Source organism: Cebidichthys violaceus, unplaced genomic scaffold, assembly GCF_023349555.1.
Source record: "Cebidichthys violaceus isolate CVI_PGR_0920_01 unplaced genomic scaffold, fCebVio1.0.p SCAF_53, whole genome shotgun sequence".
NCBI lineage: Eukaryota > Metazoa > Chordata > Actinopteri > Perciformes > Stichaeidae > Cebidichthys > Cebidichthys violaceus.
Genome location: NW_027176739.1, coordinates 1,082,767 through 1,104,192, shown reverse-complemented (window position 1 = coordinate 1,104,192; position 21,426 = coordinate 1,082,767). Strand labels below are relative to the sequence as shown.

At 47.0% G+C, this 21,426-nt stretch overlaps 1 protein-coding gene across 2 annotated transcripts in view; it reads right to left on the bottom strand.

The window, feature by feature from the left end:
• Positions 1–1,100: 1,100 nt before the first annotated feature.
• The window catches only part of nsd1b (nuclear receptor binding SET domain protein 1b), a 20,781-nt gene continuing 455 nt past the window's right edge, over positions 1,101–21,426 (bottom strand). The window contains exons 1-24 of one of the 2 annotated variants that reach the window (XM_068731673.1): positions 20,808–21,065; positions 18,937–19,844; positions 17,177–17,315; positions 16,145–16,317; positions 12,883–15,925; positions 12,003–12,115; positions 11,599–11,842; positions 10,819–10,919; positions 9,669–9,711; positions 9,212–9,441; positions 8,825–8,962; positions 8,465–8,588; positions 8,046–8,246; positions 7,779–7,958; positions 6,265–6,421; positions 5,902–6,107; positions 5,701–5,813; positions 5,384–5,530; positions 4,841–4,963; positions 4,604–4,720; positions 4,021–4,162; positions 3,822–3,928; positions 3,441–3,642; positions 1,101–3,285 (exon numbers count right to left, since the gene is read on the bottom strand). In XM_068731673.1, the coding sequence (XP_068587774.1) occupies positions 2,528–3,285; positions 3,441–3,642; positions 3,822–3,928; positions 4,021–4,162; positions 4,604–4,720; positions 4,841–4,963; positions 5,384–5,530; positions 5,701–5,813; positions 5,902–6,107; positions 6,265–6,421; positions 7,779–7,958; positions 8,046–8,246; positions 8,465–8,588; positions 8,825–8,962; positions 9,212–9,441; positions 9,669–9,711; positions 10,819–10,919; positions 11,599–11,842; positions 12,003–12,115; positions 12,883–15,925; positions 16,145–16,317; positions 17,177–17,315; positions 18,937–19,827 (7,692 nt within the window). In that variant the 5' untranslated portion in view covers positions 19,828–19,844; positions 20,808–21,065 and the 3' untranslated portion in view covers positions 1,101–2,527. Of the gene's footprint in view, positions 3,286–3,440; positions 3,643–3,821; positions 3,929–4,020; positions 4,163–4,603; positions 4,721–4,840; positions 4,964–5,383; positions 5,531–5,700; positions 5,814–5,901; positions 6,108–6,264; positions 6,422–7,778; positions 7,959–8,045; positions 8,247–8,464; positions 8,589–8,824; positions 8,963–9,211; positions 9,442–9,668; positions 9,712–10,818; positions 10,920–11,598; positions 11,843–12,002; positions 12,116–12,882; positions 15,926–16,144; positions 16,318–17,176; positions 17,316–18,936; positions 19,845–20,807; positions 21,066–21,426 lie in introns of those variants that run through there. The other variant, XM_068731674.1, reaches the window with a different exon arrangement.

The window sequence follows — 21,426 nt, the reverse complement described above, 5'->3', positions numbered from 1 at the left end:
ATCATTTTCTGATTGGTATTGTTATTGGCCGTGATGTTAGGGTTAGACATTAATGTTCAAACTGTATTCTGAGTGACGGTCGGCCTCGTTGTCCCTGCTGGTGCAGAAAGAAACAAAACATCTAGAAACTTAAACTACGCTCTGAAGCGTCTGTTCTTCAAACACGATGAAGAAAGACGTGCAGTGAAACGCACCTCTGTGTGTTGATGTTTAGCGTGTCATCGTCATCTCCTCCACTGTGCTGCAAACAAACAAACAAACAGTCATTTAAAGTTTACAGTACAGTCATTTAGCAGACGCTTTTATCCAAAGCGACTTACAATTCAGTATCTATCTGCACACCGTAGACGCAGCTACGGGAGACATTTTGGGGTTAAGTGTCTCGCTCAAGGACACATTGACATGAGACTAGCGGATCAGGAGCCGGGGATTGAACCGCCGACCCTCTGATTGAAAGGCGGCCCTGCTCTCCACTTAGCCACGGTCACAAAGTTCAGAACAAGTAGAACAAGAAAACCCCGTCGGATCACGAGCTGATTCACACCAGACCTCGTCATAATAAAGGCTGATTCATCATTTATTAAAGACTGAAAGTTTAAATCTTCTAATGCATCGACGCCAGAGAGTTTCCTCTTCCTCTTCCTCGCTGCTACATTCGATCACTTTAATGTGTTTTTAACTCTTAACTCACCTGCACAGGTGCTTCTCCTTCTCTCAGCTGGTCAGACCTCCTCTCCGGCGTCCCCGTCCGTCTCACGGCTGAATCCGAGAGACACCGTCGACGAGTCGCACAGAGTGAACGAATGAAGTGTCCTGCTGCTGAGTGGTTATCAGACACTGTCCACTTCTTACTCTGTTAGGTTACATGTGTAACAGCTTCAACAAAGCTAGCGCTGGATCCTCACTGTGAGAGACATTCTGCACTAAACGTGTATCCAATACTGCGCTGCACAGCAACACGGCAACTTAAAGGAGATCTCGTCTGGTCGGACGTTGTCCAGCGATGTAAACTGAACATTGGTCACTCTGACGAGGACTCGCGTGAGTCCTTTCTGCTGTGTGTTGTAAAGCACGTGAGAGCTGACATGATCTTCCTGGAATCTGAATTGTTACATCATTTAATTCAAACTTAAGCTTCAAATTTAAAGCCACACGTGATTAAAAACCGCCTCACTCATGTCATCAGTCAAAGATCTCCGTTTCCTCCGTGTTGGAGCGTGAACAAGAAGGAGGCCGGTGAAAAGCTTCTTTCATAACTTCTTTTTCTTATATATATTTTTATATATATATATATTTATATATATAAATATATATATATATATATAGCAGTTGTTTAAACAGGTCAATGGTTTGAGATCTAACAGGTCATAATTACACTGGAATGAAACATCGCTCGTTGGGCTCACTGTAAAAAGGCATCGTCTAGAAGGACACTCGGCTTTCACAGGCACCAAAACCATTCCTTCAAAATAAAAACACACGCTAAGGCATTGGCAGAAAACACACACACACACACACACACACACACACACACACACACACACACACACACACACACACACACACACACACACACACACACACACACACACACACACACACACACACACACACACGCGCTGTAATGGACGCCAGCTTCTGGAGTCCTCGTGGAGCTACAAGACAGCTTTGGCGGTATAAACTGTACAAAGACTTCCTCTGAGGCGTGAAGAGCAAATCAGGCAAACACTGAATTTTTTTCTTTTTTTTTGGGGGGGGGGGGGCAGGCATGAAATGCTTCAAATTTAAAGAAAAAAATGTCCCCCGCTACTTCTTCTTTCGTCTCCCGTCGAGGCCATGATGTTCTCGCTTCACTGACGCTCTGATGCTTGAAGCAGCCGATCGGAGGGGAGCGAATGGAAGCAACGCCTCGATGTTACGATCGGGACAATGTCCACCGACCACAAGGAGAGACGCTTCAGTCCTGGTTTGGAAGCAGACGACGAGTAAATTCAAGTACAGCGCGCGCACGCACACACACACACACACACACACACACACACACACACACACACACACACACACACACACACACACACACACACACACACACACACACACACACACACACACACACACACACACAGGGTCGACTTGCTTGAAATACTTACTGAGAACAAATACCAAAAACAAACCAGCAGGTGATACTGTGTGAGAGAAAACAAGGATATCAGAGTGAAATATGTTTACAAATATCAAGTTGTTCGTTATGTAGAAGTTCCAGATAATCGTCTTTGTCAGATCTCCCACATGAAGGTGCAGTCAGCGCTGGAGTGTGTGCAAAGTCACCGGGTCACGAGCCGACCGGTAAGTAGGACAAAACTAAACGGAGAACAAAAGAAACGTCTGTGTATAAATATGGTTCTCTGCAGAACTTGTTCTGTTCATTTATTTGATTGGTGAACACTTTATTTATGTGTTGATCTAGTTTTGTCCTAAAATGTCCTCCATACAGTGACAGACTGGGCTACGTGTGATCCACTGTGCGTCACTCCTCCTCCTCGTCCTCCTCGTCCTCCTCCTCCTCGTCATCGCCCTCTTCCTCCTCGTCATCATCATCGTCCTCATCCTCCTCCTCGTCCTCCTCGTCCTCTTTGATCTCAACATATTCCATCACCGCCTCTCCATCCTCTTCGTGAGAATCTGACTTCTGCCCCCCCAGCTCGCCCTCTTCCTCCGACTCCTCCTCCACTTCCTCCTCCAGCAGCAGCTCCTCCTCCTCCTCCTCCTCCTCCTCCTCCTCCTCCTCTTCGTCCTCTAAGACGTCCCTCTCCTCCTCATACGAGGAGATGGGAGAGTAGTGCGGGAGGTCATACGCCAGAGGGCTGCTGGGAGCATCTGAGCTGCTGGGCGGAGGCGAGGAAGCCGGCGCGGCGACGGGTACCGGGACGGACAACGCGGGGAGCGACTCGGAGGGACGAGCGCCGCCGGCACCGATCTCCTGCACCTTCCTGCCGGTCGGCTTCGGACCGGTGCCGGTGTTGGAAGCGGCAAAGGGGACGACGGCCACGCCCAGCCCCGAGCTCAGGGCTCTGGGCTCGGGCGCGTACTCCCGGATCTCCCCCGGCTCCAGCGGGTCGGGCCCACACGGGTCGTGCTCGCTGCAGCACAGCTTGCCGTCCAGCTTGGAGATGAAGAGCAGGCCTTCGCGGTGCTGGTTGCAGTAGGAGCTGGGGCACATCTCGCAGAAGGACGCCGCCTCCTTGTTACATACGTCACACTGGTGCCACGGACACTCCCAACGACCTACGACGAACACACACAAGAACGTCAAGGAGAGTAAGGTCCTCTGACAAGGTATTATACCGCTGAATTAGTCTCAAGCCCACTCGCATTAAAACCAGGTGCTCATCCTCACGAGGGAGAACGTGAGTTCTTGTGTTGAACAGAGAGCCGCTGACCTGCAGGCCTCTTCGTGAGGTTGAGGCAGTCGGCGTGGTAGACTTTGGGACAGCCGGGTCTCTTGCAGGACACCATCTGTCCTCCGTCTCCGCAGCTGAAACACTCGTCCTCTCGTTCTTTGGTCACCACCACCTTGTTCTTCCTCTTGCCGTGGCCCCTCCTCTTCATCTTTCGGCCCTTGTCGTCAGACGGAGGGTTGTTCTGGTTTGGAGAGCAGAGAGAGAAGCTTTAAACGGGTCTTTCGTTGAGCCGACTTCAGCGGTAATACGAGTCCAGAAACGTCACATATATATATATATATATAACAGAATACTTCCTCCACCTCTGACCTCCGGTGTTAAAACAATACACGGGCTTTCACTACGCGTCATCGCCCTCACCTTCGGTCTGACGCCCAGGAAGCCGCTGCAGTTTGGTGCCCCACATTTACAGACCGTCTTCCCGTTCCCCAAACACTCCAGGTTGTAGTTGAAAGTGAGCTCTGTGCCTAAACACACACACACACACCTCCACATCAGCATTCCATGTGTGTGTGTGATGTCCAATACTCTCGATTACAGCGGTGATGTTCTATCTTACCTGCAGCGACGTCAACGAGAGCGAACAGTCCCACCCGGGTGTCTCCGCTCACCGTCCACTTCTGCGTCTCGCAGTTCGGCTGACAGCAGTGGTTCATGAAGCGAGCCTCGTTCCCCTTCGGCCCGGCGTCGATGATTCGATCCTAAAAAAACACACACAAACACACACAACCGTCACGACTCATTTACAACCCAAGAGACCACAGGAAACGAGAGAGAGAGAGAGAGAGAGAGAGAGAGAGAGAGAGAGAGAGAGAGAGAGAGAGAGAGAGAGAGAGAGAGGTCACAATGGTGACGCGTTTACTTCAAGGCCAAGTTATATTCAGTCTACTAGGGAAGACGCTTGTCTCGAGTCTTGTTTGGGTAGAGCCCAGTTCGAATTGGGTCTAAGTATCTGTATGTCTTCTCGGGTCGAGTAGTCGTAGTCGTAGTCGTAGTCGTAGTAGTAGTAGTCGTAGTAGTAGTAGTAGTAGTAGTAGCAGTAGTAGTCGTAGTCGTAGTCGTAGTAGTCGTAGCAGTAGTAGTAGTAGTCGTAGTAGTAGTAGTAGTACATGACGACACCCTCTCTGGCTGTGGAGCCGTACCTTGTCCAGAGTCAGCATGTAGAAGTTACAGATGTCGTTCTCCTGGGCGTGTCTGATCCTGGACCTGCACTCCTCCTCGTCGATCACCTCCCCGACGTACTCGCTCACAAACTGACCCTGAAACAAAAGAGAAGCATTCAGCATCATTTGGCCCGATGCAGTCACTCTAAGCAGCAACCACACTTCTCCGTAGTGGTATACGGCAGCGCCAGCAGAAGTGGCGATAGAAGCAGTTACCTTCTTGATGTCGTGGACGCAGCGGAGTCCCCAGCCGCGAGACAGCGTCCTGAAGATCTCCACCTGGCTGTACTGACGCTTGCTGAACGCCTGGTTGAGGCAGCGCTCGCCCGCCGGGCAAACCTGCAAACATTTTCAGCCTCTTTGAGCTCAGCGCTTTGGTTTTACAGAGCTTCACAGCGAGCTTCAGCCCATTGTTCATCTGCAGACACAGTCACAGACCGGAGAACATAGAGGAGCTGCTGAAGAGACAGACGGTTCCCTCGGGAGTTGGTGGAGACCAAAGACAGAGCTACACATTAGTGAATATCGGGTTAAAGGTCATCAAACTCCAAGACTCCTGATGAATCATCATGTTGGTCTGTGACTGCTGAATGTGTGTACAAGCAACTGATAACAAGTCTAACTTCAGGTCTAATCGTGCCCACGCATCTTCCCATTGACCGACGATAGGCATGCATGTGTATATGTATACATGCATGCATACACACATGCATGCACTCTATGAAACATGTAGTGAGTGTGACGGAGGGGTGTCTGTACCTGCGGGTGACATTCGTACAGCAGCATGCGGTTGATGCACTCGGAGTCCATCCCACATGGACTCTCGTCCGTCGCCTTGCAGTTACACCGCGGGATCTCCGACAGGTCGGCCGTGAAGATCTGCACCTTCCCTATCGGTCGATTCACCTGAACGAGTCAAAGAGGTGGAAGGAGACACTCTTTAAATCTGTCAGAGTGATTATATATATGAGGTAACTAAAACAGATACCACTGCTTCACGTTTGAAGAAAGCTGGAGGATGAAGCGCGTTCGGAGTAAGCGGAGACGTAAAGTAAGACCCCGAGGTCTCCCCAGACCTTAATATGTTTGTACGGAGGAGGCTTCCTGTCGTTCTTCCTGTCCTCCTGCAGCTGCCGGAGCTCCTTCTCTGCCTGCAGCTCACGAAATCGAACAGCCGCTTCCTCCAAAGCTGAGGAGGGAGAACGACAGTCGAGACGCTCAAGTCATCATAGCAGGAACAAAGAGACGACACAGCAGCACCACAACCCACGGGATACCTTTCTTGTAGGTGGCGTCGACACCTTTCCCCATCTTCTCTTTGCTGTTGGCGTCCACGTCCATATAAGGGAAGACCCTGGCCTGGTACGTCCAAAGGTAATCGTTGGAGCCGAAGAAGTGAACGGGAAACTCCCCGACATCGTGCCTCATCCGCTGGATGTTCTCCGGGATCGTTTTGGGATGGCTGACCTCCGCTGGCCACCACCTTCACGGAGCAGGAGAGGAAAAAAAAACACCAAAGTGAGTCGTCGACACAGCCACATCGGTGCTTTGAGCTAAATGCTAACATCCCCATGCTAACGCACTCATAATGACAATACAGGCAAAACATCCCGAATAACATCTTGTTTTAAAAAACTGACCTGTACCGGCCAACCTTCACCCAGAGGATGTCTTTGAAGTGAGGCTTCTTCCCAGCCTTGCAGTCGTTGCAGTACCAGCTGCCTTTAGGCATCTCCATCTTCAGACACTCCCGGTGGAACGCAGCAGGACAGGACTCACAGCACAGCAGACTGCCCCCTAGAGGACGCGAGGAGGAACTGCATCAACCGCTGCACGTGACGGGTTAGCTAGACCTACATTTAAGGTTACTGCTGTTTCCTGAAGTTGCTGCTCTTTCAGCTTATTGCTCAGTCTACGCTGTGACAAACAATGTCAGCGACTAAGCTGGTCAATGAAGAGAAACTTTCCGCAGCTAAAGAGATCGATGTTTCCCCCGGGAGTTGGTGGAGACCAAAAAACAGAGCAAAAAGAGAGAGAACATTGGACACAAAAACAAAGACTCCTCATGAATCATGTTGTTACATATCTGTTGGATGTGGTGAATAAGATAATATGTCACTGCTGTGCTTCTGTGAGCTTGCTGTGTTGTTCTGTCGCCCTCTAGTGGTCAGGAAAAAACCCAGTCACTGCAGCTTTAAAGGAGTGATTTCACGATCAAACGACTTGTTTTTAACTTTGTTTATATGTACAGTCCCTTTAACTCCCAAACGTTACAACAACAATGTAACGTAACTCATCTATGATACTTAAGTACAATTGTCAAGTACTTGTACTTTATTTGAGTATTATCTTTTCATGCTACTTTCTACTTCTACATCTCAGGGGAACATATTGTACTTTTTACTTTAACTACATATCTGACAAATGTAATTACTTTTACTTTTAATAATGTTAATAATTGTAACGTATCGGTAACGATGTTGAGGTTTGGACTGTTGGTTGGACAAAAATAAACATTGAGAAGGTGACACTTTGGATTCTGGGTAATTGTGACGGTATTTCTTAATATCTTCACTACTTTCACAAACCAACCAAACAATCAATCGATTGATGGAGAATTAATATGAATCCATAATACCAATAATCATGAAAATTTTTCGTGATCATACTCGCACACTTATGCTTGTAACAGAGTATTTATGAGTGTGATATTAGTACTTTTACTAAAGTAAAGGATCTGCATACTTCCTCTATCACTGATGGTGCGATAAAAAGGAATAAATTGACATTTTGGGAAGGCGTTTTCACTTTTGTACAGATAGTTAGTGAGTTGAAAAGATTGACACCACTCTTGTGAATATCCTGTAAATAAGAACAGCTTCGCTCAAAGACTGGAGACGTGGATAACAGCCAGATAGTGACTAAGTCTACCAACCAGCTCCTTTAAATCGCACTAGTTAACACGCAGTATGGGGTCAGTGTTAAACCCTTAAAGGTTGGTTGGGACCAGTAAATCCCTTGAGTCTCAGTTGATTGTCAGGCAAGCGGTTCCTGCTACTGCTAAGCTAAGTGAGCCTGCCGAAAGCAAATAAGCGTGTTTTCCAAAATGTAAAATGTTTGCATTGAACGACCGGCTTTGTTCCTAAATCCGTACCTTCGGTGCAGACGAAGCACCAGCTGACGTTGACGTGTTCGTGGTTCTTGACGCCGCGGCGGGGGGCGAAGTGGTTGGGACAGATGATGCTGTTGTTGGAGAGGACGACGCAGCCCGCCGCCATGCAGAGGTCTGTGGCGTGATAGGCTACCGGGCAGCGCACACACCGAACCAGACGACCTGCAGAAACAAAACCAACGTACGGTCGAGGGTGTCAAAGGTGAAAACCGAAACGACGGTGAGCCGTGCGAGCCTCCTCTGGTTTACCTTTAGAGATGGACGAGCTGTTGGGGTTGGTGATGAAGCAGGTGAGGCAGACGTGGATGGAGCAGCGGAAGCCTCGGTTCACGGGTGCCGTCGGGGCGAAGTTGGCGATACACTCGCCGTGGTAGAACTTCCCACACACGGGAATCATACAGCGGCGCACGTCCTCACTGCGCTTTTTACACACAAAGCAGGTGTGGACGCCTGGGGAGCAACGAAGGGTTAGTCGGGTTTGAATCTGATTTCCTTTTTCAAATTCTTCTGTTATTAGATTTTTATTTGTGAGGTTTCAGTCCTCAGAAGTTCATCAGGTTTAAGTTCACGTATTCTAGCTGCTGCCGCTCTCTGATTGGCTGGTTTTCCCCAGGATATGTTTACTATATCATGTATAGTATGATATATATATTAATGTATTGATGTACCTGATTTGCACTCCGGACAGACAAACTTCCCTTTCGGGGCCTCGGCCAGAGAGATGCAGTGCAGGTGGAAGGCTCCACAGCACTGACCCTCGCAGAGCAGCAGCTCCCCCGTCTTCTCACACACCTGAGGCGAGACAAACACACAATGAGATGGTTGGGTTTCCCTTTCCTGGGTTGTCCGACGGGTTAAGTGTGTTATTATTGCTGGGGGGGGGGGGTTCCACATGGTAATACGGTATGTACTTGTGCTAGAACCCACTTATTGGTTCGTTATGATAAATAATAAAGGCTCATGAGAAAAGTGAAGAAGACGCAGCTCTGGACATCTTTCTCCGTCAGTAAGGGGGGGGGGGAGCTCACCTGACATATGTTCTCCTTCATGGAGGCAGGACCTCCTCTGTCTCCTATGATCTTCCTGGAGGGTAGAAGTGAATCGTCACACAGCGACAAGTAGTCCTTCATGGAGGAGAAGCTGTGATCCAAGCTGGACAGGTCACCCTAAAGAGACAAATTCATGCAGCGATAAATCTTCTCCCTGCTGTGAAGTTGCTCTTTTTGCCCGCCTTTTGTCAAAACGGTATCTTTTAATTGTCATCTACATGTCTGTCCTCCCACAGAACACGCTCGCCGTCTTGGTTTGAATGCCATCTTCTGGTGCTTTCTGACTGGAGCGCTCTTAAACATCGGCTGAGATTAAAAGTTGAATTACAAAATGGGAGGAGAAACACTACGAGAAAGACGGCTGACCTCTGACTCCGCCGTGTCCCTTTTGTCTTCTGCTTGAGGCGCATCGACGTCTTCCGACGGCGTCTCCACGCGGGCGGGTTCGGGCGGCGCCGGCGCTGGAGAGGTGGGCGCAGGAGAGCAGGGAGGGGGATCTGCGGGCGTACGGGTGGACGCTTCTTCGATGGGTGTCGCCGTGGAGCTGGAGGCTACAGGCTGCTTACTCTTTGATATTAAAGATGGCGGTCCAGAATCTGGGTATAAGAAAGACGCGTTTGAAACGGTTCAAGGCGGGTTCATCACAACTATTTCTATAAATATTAGACTATATAACTATTGAGATTCTCAATCATTTTCAATGACATTTTTCTCATGAGACCAATGTTCTCTTGTCCGGAAACAAGAAAGACAAAAAGCGAAAGTTTAGCAATGATTATTATAAATTGAACAACAGTGTGATATACACAGATGATCCACTGACCTGGTTGAGGATCAGGATTTGAGTTGTTCTTCACCGTTTTCACCTGTGACGAGAGAACAATTAACACAACTTCTGAAACTCCCTAATTCATGACATCATCGCCACTGATCTTGAATATTACGTCCGTCCAACATGTCTTTCTCTAATTACATGACGTCTGCATGTTGATGCGGACTGCGCCTCCATTAGCTTGTTTTGTGGTCAACTGTTGATTCGTTGAATCTAGAAAGAATTAAAAGCTAATTTCCCAAAAGCCTGTTTTGACAAAAATGATCATAATATCTATTATACGGACCTTCTTAAACTTAAAAGGTCTCATCTCATCTTCAACCTCTTATCTGGGATCGGGTCTCGGGGGCAACAGCTCCAGCAGGTGGACCCCAAACCTCCCTTTCCCGGTGCCACATCAGCTCAGCTCTGACTGGGGGGATCCCGAGGCGCTCCCAGGACCAGTTTGGAGATATAGTCCCTCCACCTGGTCCCGGGCCTCCCTCGGGGTCTCCTCCCAGCCGGTCGTGCCTGGAACACCTCCCTAGGGAGGCGCCCAGGTGGCATCCTCACCAGATGCCCGAAACCACCTCAACTGGCTCCTTTCCACTCAAAGGAGCAGCGGCTCTACTCCGAGTCCCTCACGGATGACCGAACTTCTCACCCTATCTCTAAGGGAGACGCCCGCCACCCTCCTGAGGAAACCCATTTCGGCCACTTGTACCCCCGAGGTACTTGAGCTCCTTCACTTGGGGTAAGGAAACTTAAAAAGGTGTTTCCCAAAAAGGATCGTGACTTTAGATACTATTAGTTTAACAGATAGATTAACGAATGCCTCACCAGAGTTGGAAGAAGTAATCAGATATTTTACTGAAGACAAAGGAGCATTACCACAGTGTACAAAAATACAAGTAAAAACAAGTTAAGAGTAATTATTGATGCATTAGTGTTTTCATCACTTTAATGTTGCAGCTGCTAAATGCTAATGCTAATTCTAACTGTTTGGTAACGTCTATATTTTTCCCCCTGGGGACCATAAAGCATTATCTTAACCTATAATAATATTTCATAAAGTAGCAGAAAATGGAAATACTCCAAGTAAAACAAGTATTATAGATGTACCACAGATGAACAAATGTACACAATGCTGCTGTATATGTACCTTCTTCTTGGGGCCCGTTGAGGACTCTGCCTCCATACAATACTCCAGGATCTTCTGAGTGGGTTTCCTCTTGCGCTTCTTCTCCAGCACAGGAACGTTTCCTGTGAATGAAATGTTACACAAAAAGACTCATTGTTATATATTTAATCAGTGGTTCCCTGACTTTAGGCTGTTCAAGTCCCAAGGAGGTATAATTATTAAATATTTCACAAAGACAGCCAAGTCAGCAGACTTTTTAGCAGCCTAATCAAATGCATTTTACATAAACTTTTACTTGTAACGGAGTATATCTACAATTTCTTATTGGTATCAAAATACTTATTACACCACTGCAAGTATCTGGATACCCCAAACGTTTGGTTTGGTGCTGCGTTTCATGGTTTGTGCACCTCAGTTCCAATAAAGGGAAATCTTAATGCTGCAGCATACAACATTTTTAAACAGCTGTGGGTTTCAGACGTTTTCCTGTTTCAACATGACAAAGAACCGCCTGCACAAAATCAGCTCCATATGAAATGTTTTTCCCAGTTTGGTGTGCAAGCGCTCGACATCAGTGGCCAATCGCATTAATGCTCTTGTGGCTGAAAGGGAGCAAATAAAATCCCCAGAGCCAACATACAAACTCTTGTTGAAAGCCTCCCCAGACGGGTGCAAGCTGTTGTTGCAGCAGATTACTGCCTGTGGTTTTGGAAACGCACGTTTTGTAGTCACATACAGATGTAATGTTTGTGTGTCCAACTTCTTTTGGCCATTTACCCAGAAACGCAAAGACTTCCTCACCGTTGCCTTTGACGATGCCTTCGGACGGCGAGAGGTCAGATTCAGGAGGAGGGGTTAGCGTGTCTACGGAAAGCACCGGTGCATCTTGGGGGGATGTGTTTTCAGTGCTGGGAATTTGTAGTTCAGGGGTCGTTGTTGCAGCAATTTCCTCTGGAGGTGGCGTCTGTATTTCAGGAACCAAGGTCACGGATGGGTGGTCCTGCGCGCTGTTGTCCGATCCCGGGGTTTCGGACATGGCCGTGTCCTGAGAAAACAAACGACGAGATTTCACCGTCAATCGGTGATACAAGATTTGTGTGTAGCTGAAAACAAGTGGTATTAGATGCTTAATGCGCTAGCATTACGCATATATAACAACATTCAACTATAAAATTACAACAGATCTTACTTTGTATGAGTTTTACCTTTCCAATCAACTGGAGAGGCTTTTTGGTTTTCTTCCTGGTAGAGAAAATCTGATCATACTCTTCAGTCCATTCAATCAGCCTCTTGCTTGGTTTTCTAATTCGTTTATGTGCTGAAAAAGATATACAAGAACAGACACTAGCTTTTTAAAATCCCTGTTGTTTATGGTGTTACTAGACAGCAGAGTGTATTATCACACTTATACCATGGCCACTCGCCAAAGGCAAAGAGATTTGAATTTGTCTTAAGTTTTTTGAGTGAGAGATAGCTTAACTGCTAGCACGTACCAAACATAGCGGTTTGTTGCTTAATTACAGAAAATACAACAGAGTGTTATAGTAGTAATCAGGGAAGGACACATGAATTGAACGCAGGTGTCTGGGTAATCATTTTCAAAAGCTCTCCGTTTCTGCCCATCTGCACTAAAACGCAACCCCGGAGTTTCCGAACTAAAATGGCGTCAGCAGCGTTTTCAAACTTCTCTGTTTTAGTGGTTCAAAAGCACCATCAGCAGTTTGCTTTTGCAATGCACCCATGGATGTACAAACGACTATGACTAAATTACTTTGACATTTTGATTTACAGGCAAGTGTGTGCAACTGCAAATTCTAAGCCATGTACAGACATTTGATCTCTAATGGACATCTGTAGATTATATCCTCGGACAGTGCAAGTCTCACTGAATCGAAAAATATGTGTATCATGTGTGTGTATTAAGACTCTAAGAAAGTGCCTTTTTTGTGACGCAAATTGCACATCAAATCAGTGGGCCAAACGACAATAACTACAACTTCTGGATGTTTTTCGGAATGCATCCAGGATTTTGGTCACATTGCGCTTTACCACTTTGGGCAGACTCTTAAATTAGACTGTCCTTACCTTTTGGAGCCTTGTCGCCTTCTCCAGCGTTGTGCATCAAGCTAGTGTTCGTCTCAGTGCAGTCTGCCGCAAGGCCATTTGGCTGTTCCAGACACAGCGTAGTGTCGCGCACCCTCTGCTCCAAAGGCACCATGTTCTGTAGATTCTCATTTACTTTGCCCCACCTATCTTCCTCCATCTCCTCCCCAACTACATCTTTACCACCTACAGCTTGCCTCTTCCAGCTGCTGGTCTGTATGCCCAACAGGGACTGGACCCTTGATGAGCAATCCACTCCCGATAAAGAGTCCATAGCTGGCAGGGACTCCAGTCCAGGGAAACCAGGTCCAGACCTGGCAGGACGACAAGGCACTTTGCGGTTGGCTTTCTTTTTCACCCCAGTGGAGCTGCCCCTTCTGTTATAGGGCCTTTTGGACATCCGACTTGTGCTCTCCTCATTGCGTTTCATTTCAATTTGGTCTGGACTTAAATATTGATTTTTATCAACATCTTGGCCTGCAGGTTTCGCCTCTCGAGGCATCACTAAGGGTTCCTCCTTAACATGTGCACTTGGTGGCCCAATTTCCAGTTCTAAGGGGGTCCCCTCTTTCTCTCTCGTGTCATGCAAGTCCTTCAACATCATGAGAAAAGTGCTGAACTTGTAGTTTGTGTCTGGTTTGAACGAGATGGGTTTACCATCACCCTCATTTGTCAGGGACTGGAAAGATACCTCCTCCAGGTTTTTAAAGGCATTCATAAAAGAAAATGGTGAGGAAGGGGAGGACGAGGAGTGTATGCCAGAGGAATGATCTTCCTTCTTTGCCTTTACCCTAGAAGTCAGAGGTATGAAGTCCATTGGTGGAGTTGAGGATATTGAGAGATCTTCATCTTCGCTCTTGACACCAACGTCTAAGTCAACCGAGTCAGAAAACGTCGAAGGGGGGGTGCTACAGCTAGAAAATATGTCCTGATCACACTCGCCATTGGTATTATGAGATTTAAGAGATTTAGTTTTAGTACAAAGGTCCAGTTTGGAATTATGCGCAGAATTACACACAAGGTCCTCAGCTTTTCTGCATGAATTTAAGTGTCCTTTCTGCTCAGCCTCCTTTCGGGCTTTTTCACGCTTCTTCTGATCCTCCTCCTGCATGGCCTTCAGGGCTCTGGTCATCAAACGACTGCTGGCTGGGAGGTGGGCAGGCTGCTCTTGAAGTAGGACTTTACTGACTTCATCAAGAACCTGCTTTGATTTGTGGACAACTTTCTTGGATTTTGCAGAACACAGGCCTTCGGGTACAGGAGCTTTCCTACATACTAAATTGCCATGCAGGTGAGAAGGTGGACTAGTTGTATTACAAGTTGTACTAGTAGATGTCATTTTTGGATCTGAACTGTCTAACTGTTCAGAGGACGTGCTTGTTACTTTGGATGCGGGAGTCTTCTTACATTCTGACTGTTCTGATTGGTTAAAGGATGAGTAAGTCACATTGCTTGGGCTTACATTTACAGTTTCTGGGTTACCCAACTCATCAGACACACTTGCCACATCTGAGGCAACTGTAGTTTTACCTTGACATGACTCTGATGAGAGACGAAGAATACCGGTCCCACCACTTGCTTTTAACTTCTTAACTGAGACCTTTATGGAATCTGAACTGACGGCCTGATCTATGGAGACACTTGCCTTGCTGTCAACACAAGCTGCCTTTTTAGAGGACATTTTAGTCACAGTAGTATCTGGTATTGTTTCAATCTTTGTACATGTAGGTTGGTCATTGGGACTAATGGTCACACTGGAGTTCAGGAACTTCTTACTCTTCATGTCCTTGCGTATCAATTTGACAAAGGGCAGCCTACACTTAGAAACCAGACTTGTTTGTTTGTCTAGATGTGCTAATGGTTCAGTAGCGTCAACATTTAAAGTGGACGCTGCATTCTTGTTACTTTCTTTTTCTTCAGCTTTGTCAGGAATCCTGTCAATTAAATGGACCTCTTTATTAGCCACCAAGTCAGAATGTTGAGTTTGACTGACTCTCTTTACACTTAACCTGGTTTGGTTTATGAAACTTACTGGACTGGGCTCTAAGGCCTTTTTCACATCTGAGCCACCCAATTGGTCCGACGTTGAGCCAGTAACAATGTCGGCTGTATTACTCACTGTCTGTTTACCCTTTGAATATCCACGCTTGTCAGAGGTCACACCAGTCTCAAAAGAAAGAAGCGACCTCTGCTTGTCTGACAATCCTGACTGGTCAGAGGGACTGCCAGTTGTACCACAAGGCCTATCAACAACTGGGGGGTTTTTACACTTCAAATGCCCTGAATGTTCAGGCGACAGATTTGTATCAGTAGGTACCAGAGTCTTATGCTTGTCTGACAACCCTGACTGGTCACTGGGCCCACCACTGGAGGAGGACACACTAGGAATCTGTGACTTTTTACTTACAACAGATGAGGTCTTTTTCTTACAGGGAACTTTACCAAAGAGAGTGCGGTCTGGCACCGGACTGGATGTTTTAGGTCGTCTGTCCTTGCCGGATTTACTGAACCAAAGACCACTCTGAATCTCTGGCTGCTTTTTCACCTCTTTCACAACTGTGACAGATGGCGGAGTCGGAACTAGCTTTGACTGACGTTCAAGTGCTTTTGGACATAAAATCTTAGGGACTGAGTCGAGGTCAGAATATGGGCACTCTCCATTGTCTCTATCTGATTGGTCAGGGCTATTATGCAACGTCTTTTTAGAGTGTTTACTACTCGTGTCCTTCGATGATTTACTTGGTTTCTTCTTGCCAGTAGATTTCCTTAAAGTGCTTGTCTTTGCCGGAGTTGTAATTGGGGATGAAATGGATCCATTGGTAATGTGCAATGTCTCAGGAAGGGTGGGTGAAGTGGCGGGAGGAAAGGTTGGATGGGCCTTGTTCTTTCTCTTCGTTGTGGAACTGTCATGGAAGGCATCGTCTACAGATGAAGGAATAAAGGAAGCTATTTTGGGTCTCTCTTGGAGAACAGATTCAGCTTCTGCCACGCTGGATTTCCAAGAGTCCTGAAAACGCTTCGCAATCTGCAGAAAGATAAAAGGTAAACACTACTCAATCTTTGCTCACATAACTTACTAGTTTACAGAATCATTTCTTAATTGTAACTGAAGTCATTCCTGAATAAATCTGCAGCCTTTCTTTTATTGCCTAACACGATGATCACCCAGCAGTGACGATGATTTAGATCAACTTTTTATTAGGGCATGCAAGCAGTGACTCATCATTCTTAAAATAGTAATTACAGTGTATTTGTAGTTCTGCTCCCTTTGCTTCCCCCTTCGGCGAAGTAGGGGGAGCTGTTCAAATTCAAAGCCTCCGTGGAAACTGTGAGTTGCTTTGTCCTCCACCCAGGTGAGCTCCACGGGCTCCCCAAAGGTCCTGACATGGTAGAGCCGACAGGGACGGTCACTCGGCTCTAAGACGACAACAAACATCAGCCTCAGAGTCTTGATATGAGATTTAAAACTACATCATCCTGCACAGGAAATACATCTGTGCGTCAGCTAAGCAAAGGGAGCTTTTAAATGCAAGAAACTTGGACTCTCTATAACTACAATGAAATGTGCATACTAGTATCAGGATGATTTTTGAACATGTACTATACATGATTTGTTAAGACAGTGGAAATAAAATTAAACCCACAATACCAGCAGTTTGTGGTATTTAACTCTACCTGAGCTGAGACATTAGGGTATTCCAGCTTTAGACAATAGTTTTTATGACTAGAATAAAACTGTACGACTCAACGATTGCGAAGGAAAACCATCACATGGGAAAACAAATTATTTTATAACATAAAAGCATAATACAGTCAGTGTACATGTCAGGGGATGCTTGAAATAACTGCTTTCAAAAGGGATGGATATAGTGTCAAATTAGGAGATCCATTGGTGGAATGTATAATATAGTTTTTGATAGTATAAATATAAATTACGATCTAATTTGAGGATGTTCTGAAACTTTTCTAGCATCGCTTGGTAACCTGACCTAATAAGGCATTTGTCAAGCCAATCGTAGGAAATGGACCAATTCACAACGTAACAATAACATCTTGGAATGTGTTCCTCAGCATGCATCCTGTATTACGTCATCAATCATTTTCTCAAACAATCTTATTATCAGCTTTTTTGGCATTGTTAATCATCATTAATGCTCTGCTAGAACCAGCTGACGATATCAATTTACTGCCAACCATAGAGCAAATCAAACAACTGAAGACAATCCCTGTGTGCGATGTAGCCAATCACATGAAGTCAGCAATGTATCAGGCCCACCTTTCACTTTGTGATAGATTCCCTGTGTCGGGTCAACGGTCACCTCACACGGCCACCATGGTCTTCGGTTGAACTTTGCCCAAATAACTTCACCCTCTAAAAAGTTCACAGGCGGCAAAGACCTTTTCTTGGGGCTGTTCTGCTGTCAACAACATGACAATGAAGAAAGAAAACTGCAATCAGACAACTGGGAAAAAAAAAAGAAAGACATGTTCTCACCAGGTTGGTTGCTTGTTACTTTAGCGTCTCCATCGTGACCCCCCCTGATGTGCATTTACTCTACTTTCAAAAGACATCAACATGTCGCATAATCCATGTGATGATTCACCAATGGCAATCACACATGTCTACCTGCTGTGTATTTAAAAAAAAACATATCTATCACATCTACGAACAGTAACCAAAGAAGTCATTTTAATAGTGTAAAATGCTTAAGGCTATAAAAAGCCTATTTTGAAGCTCAGAGTTCAAAATAGGAGACTGCAAGGGATTGGTTTACCTGTACGATGTGGTTTACCTGGCTTGATGCGTCTAGGCTTTTCTGGGTCTTTGTCTGAACTGTTTCAATATATACTGTCACACACACACACACACACACACACATCACATCTAACACTGCATAGCGGGTCAAAGGTTTCAGCTCCGGACAAACAATGTTCTCTACAGGCTTTAGGATGTAATTCTAGCCTTCCCTTGCACATGGTTCAAACCACAGTAGAACAATATCACAACCTGGTACTTGTGGCTACGACATCACTTGTGTTATTAGCGGTGACTGCTCACAGCAGCAGGTTGAGCAGGCCTGAGTTATGACCGGCATGCATTTAAAAAAAAAAAAAAAAAAAAAAAAAAAAAAAAAAAAAAAAAAAAAGAGGAATAGCTCAACGTTTTTGGGAAACGCGCTGATTTGCTTTCTCGTCGAGGGTTTGGTGAGAAAGCAAATACCGCTCTCACATCTGCCCGAAGCTACAGCCGGGGTACGATTAGCTTAGCTTGTTGTCGCGAAAGAAAGCGGGGGAAACAGCTAGCCTGCAGTGGTGCTTATTACATGTATGAATGAATTATTATCACATAATCGTTGTAGCAAATGGTAGGCTGCTGAGCTACTGAACTTATAATCAGTGAGAGGTTTTTCCTCCTGGGGCTCAATAAAGTTTTATATTCATATTTTAGATCATGATGTCACAAAGTCAGTTTTCAAACAATTGGTCATTATTGGTCATTTGCCTAAAAATCAACCTGCACAAAACTTTTCTAATTTAAAGACGCTGCTTTTCATATCTGTGCCGCAGTCAGCAGCTGGTTAGCTTAGCTTAGCACAAAGTCTGAAAGCAGCACTTACGCTTTAATGAGGAACGTGTCCCCGAAAAACAGCGCAACACAAAAACAGTTGATTGTCTTTACTTCTATTTGGGGGATAATCACGTTATCATTTTTTTTTGGGGGGGACTACAGTTCCCATAATGCTTTGAGGGATGTAAACAGAAAAGTATAAAGTCTAGATTTGACTACTTCATGACAGAGAAGGAGTGTGATTTTTGCTGTGGCTTTTTAAGCACCTTAAACGACGCTCTGTTAAGACAGGTGAAAGGCAGTGAGGGCGTTTAGTGTGGAAACGTTATGTAAGAACTAAACTATACTTTCCTAGTAAGAGGAAACTCCTTTGACGGAGGACCGTTATGAGATTGTACAGTGTTGGTTTGCCTAATAGAGGTGTTGCTGTTCTGTTGTTTACTTGGAGTAATAAGGATACAACTTGCCAATGAATGCATTGGGGGACAATCCCCAAGCAGGAGCAGCTCGGTGTCGCTCTCCCACTCGTCATCCGAGCCGTCCCAGTATCTCCGGCGCTGACCCGAGGACTGGGACCGGGTGACCACTTTGGCCGACGAGACGGTAACGTCCTTGGACTCCGAGTTCAAGCGTCCAGGGGTGGACCGGAGAACGTTCCCCGCATTCTCGCGTTTGTCCTGCAAGCCTTCCCCCAGAAGTGACACGGTCTCCTGCTCTTCGTCGTCGTCATCGTCGTCGTCCTCAAACAGAGAGGATTCAAAGTGGAGGAAGCCGTTAGCGAAGGGGCTGTTGCTGTCGAGAGAGAAGGCCGGGCTGGGCGGGCCCGAGAAACAACCTTCCGTCTTTTTCTCAGACGCGACGGGATCGCCGCGATTGGCTGCCGGCGCGTCTCTACTTCTAGTCTGGACGACGGGTTGTTTTTGTCCGGCAGTGGAGACGTCAAAGCTATCCGCCCGGCTCGTGTTCTGGGCGCCAGAATAATCTCCGCTAGTGCAATCGGCCCAGGAGTCCCTCTCCATCCCCTTCCCCCTCTCCTTCTTACTCCCCCCCCACTCCCAGCTCCTCTCCGGCTCCCTCACCGGCAGGACCAGGTCCGGCTGGCTCACCATGGTGGTGAGATGTTGCAGCCTCCTGAGAGGACTGTAGGTGGAAGGAGAGGAGGAGGACGAGGAGGACGAGGAGTGGTCTCTTTGTGCAAACCCATAGACGGACGCATGCTTGAGGGAGGACGCGGCGGCAGACATGGTTAGCCCGATCCTGTGGTCATGGTGTCTGGAGGCGCAGGAGTGGGAGGAGAGGTCACGGCTGGGGGTCAACTGATGAGTCTCCCTGCCAGGGCCTGGGTAAGGCCCACTCATGCTGGCATGGTTCCTCCCTGAAACAGGAACAGAACATTAGTAGAGGCCACCAAAACAAACCACACACACACACACATTCTGCACATGCTCGTCAAGGCTCGTCGTAGGAGACCCGAGGAACCCTCTGTGATGTCGTTTAATTTCATGATTACAGTCAGTGATGTCATGACGTGATGTCATAACAACACTGCAGCTCGTCTAAAGTTATCCCGGCAGAGAGATGGTTTAAAAAAAAAAAAAAAGAAAGAAGTGACACAGCAAAGCCATCAAACCCGGGAAACACGACACGAAGCTGCCGTCACATCATGTCGAAATAAAACGTAAACACGCTGACTGACGACGAGCCGATCGACCTGTGGTGACATTTTGGGTTTTTTTTTTTTTTTTGGAAGAGATTCTGCGCAAACATCGCAACCGCCGCTATAAAGCCTTTGAAGAAAATAACCGCGATAAGATACAAATTACATCGAGTAGGATGAGGTCAGCGGAACGTAGACTCACGCTCGTGCATACACTGCACGCACACACACACACAATAAAAATAAATGAATTACAGCGAGTCATGTTAAAATCAACCGGCGCTGCAACCCAGCAACTGGAAATAAAATGGACCCGTTCGTGCGCGCGCGCGCGTGTGCATAGATGCGTGCCACTGCATGTGAGTGTCTGTGTGTGTGTGTGTGTGTGTGTGTGTGTGTGTGTGTGTGTGTGTGTGTGTGTGTGTGTGTGTGTGTGTGTGTGTGTCGCTCGTTGGTTGCATGCTTGCACGAGACTAGAGACACAAATCGCCACATAACACGAGACGACACAAAACAAGTTTACCAACACACACTGACACAAACACGCGCGAGGACACAAACGCACACACTTGCACGGGCTTCCCTCCCCGACAGATGCACACGGCTATGTTGTGCATCAAACAACAAAACAAATCACGGAGAAAACGCCGAATGACGCGGGATCTGTCGCGAGAATCTTACCATTCCGGTGTCGGCCACCGCAAACGTGACCCTCGACCCGCACATTTTGGCGTTTAAATGTGCCAATTTCCGATTTTTTGAAAGCGGATGAGGAGAGTCCCAGCGGCAGCACTACTAGGCCTGGATCCTGTGAAACGTACTCACTGACTGCCCCCTCCTCCTCCTCCTCTTCCTCCCTCCTCCCCTCTACATGCGCTAAAGCCTGGTCCAGCGGCCCCTGGAATCGAGATTCAGGCGTGTTGTGCTCCTCCAGCGACACCCCCCCCCCCCTCCCCCCCTCCTCCCTCTCCTCTCCCTTTCTGCTTTATGATAACTACAACTTTATAATTCTCTCTGTGTGGATTTCCGCTCTGCTGAAAGGCGGTTTCCTGCCTTGCCCCTTGGAAGTCACTCTCTCTGTCTGCCGTGCGCACTGCCGGTCGTCACCACCGCCTCCCTCCCCAAGCCGGTCCACAGCGTGGAGCACGGAAGGGGCCGTAAATCTCTCCTCCGAGAAAAACAATAAAAAAAAGAGTTGACAGCCACCAAAAACCCCCCAAAACGTACAGGACAACCACAAGTCACCCCCAGCATCATGCCCCGCCCCTGCCCTTAATTACAAGCCCCAATTATTAACCTA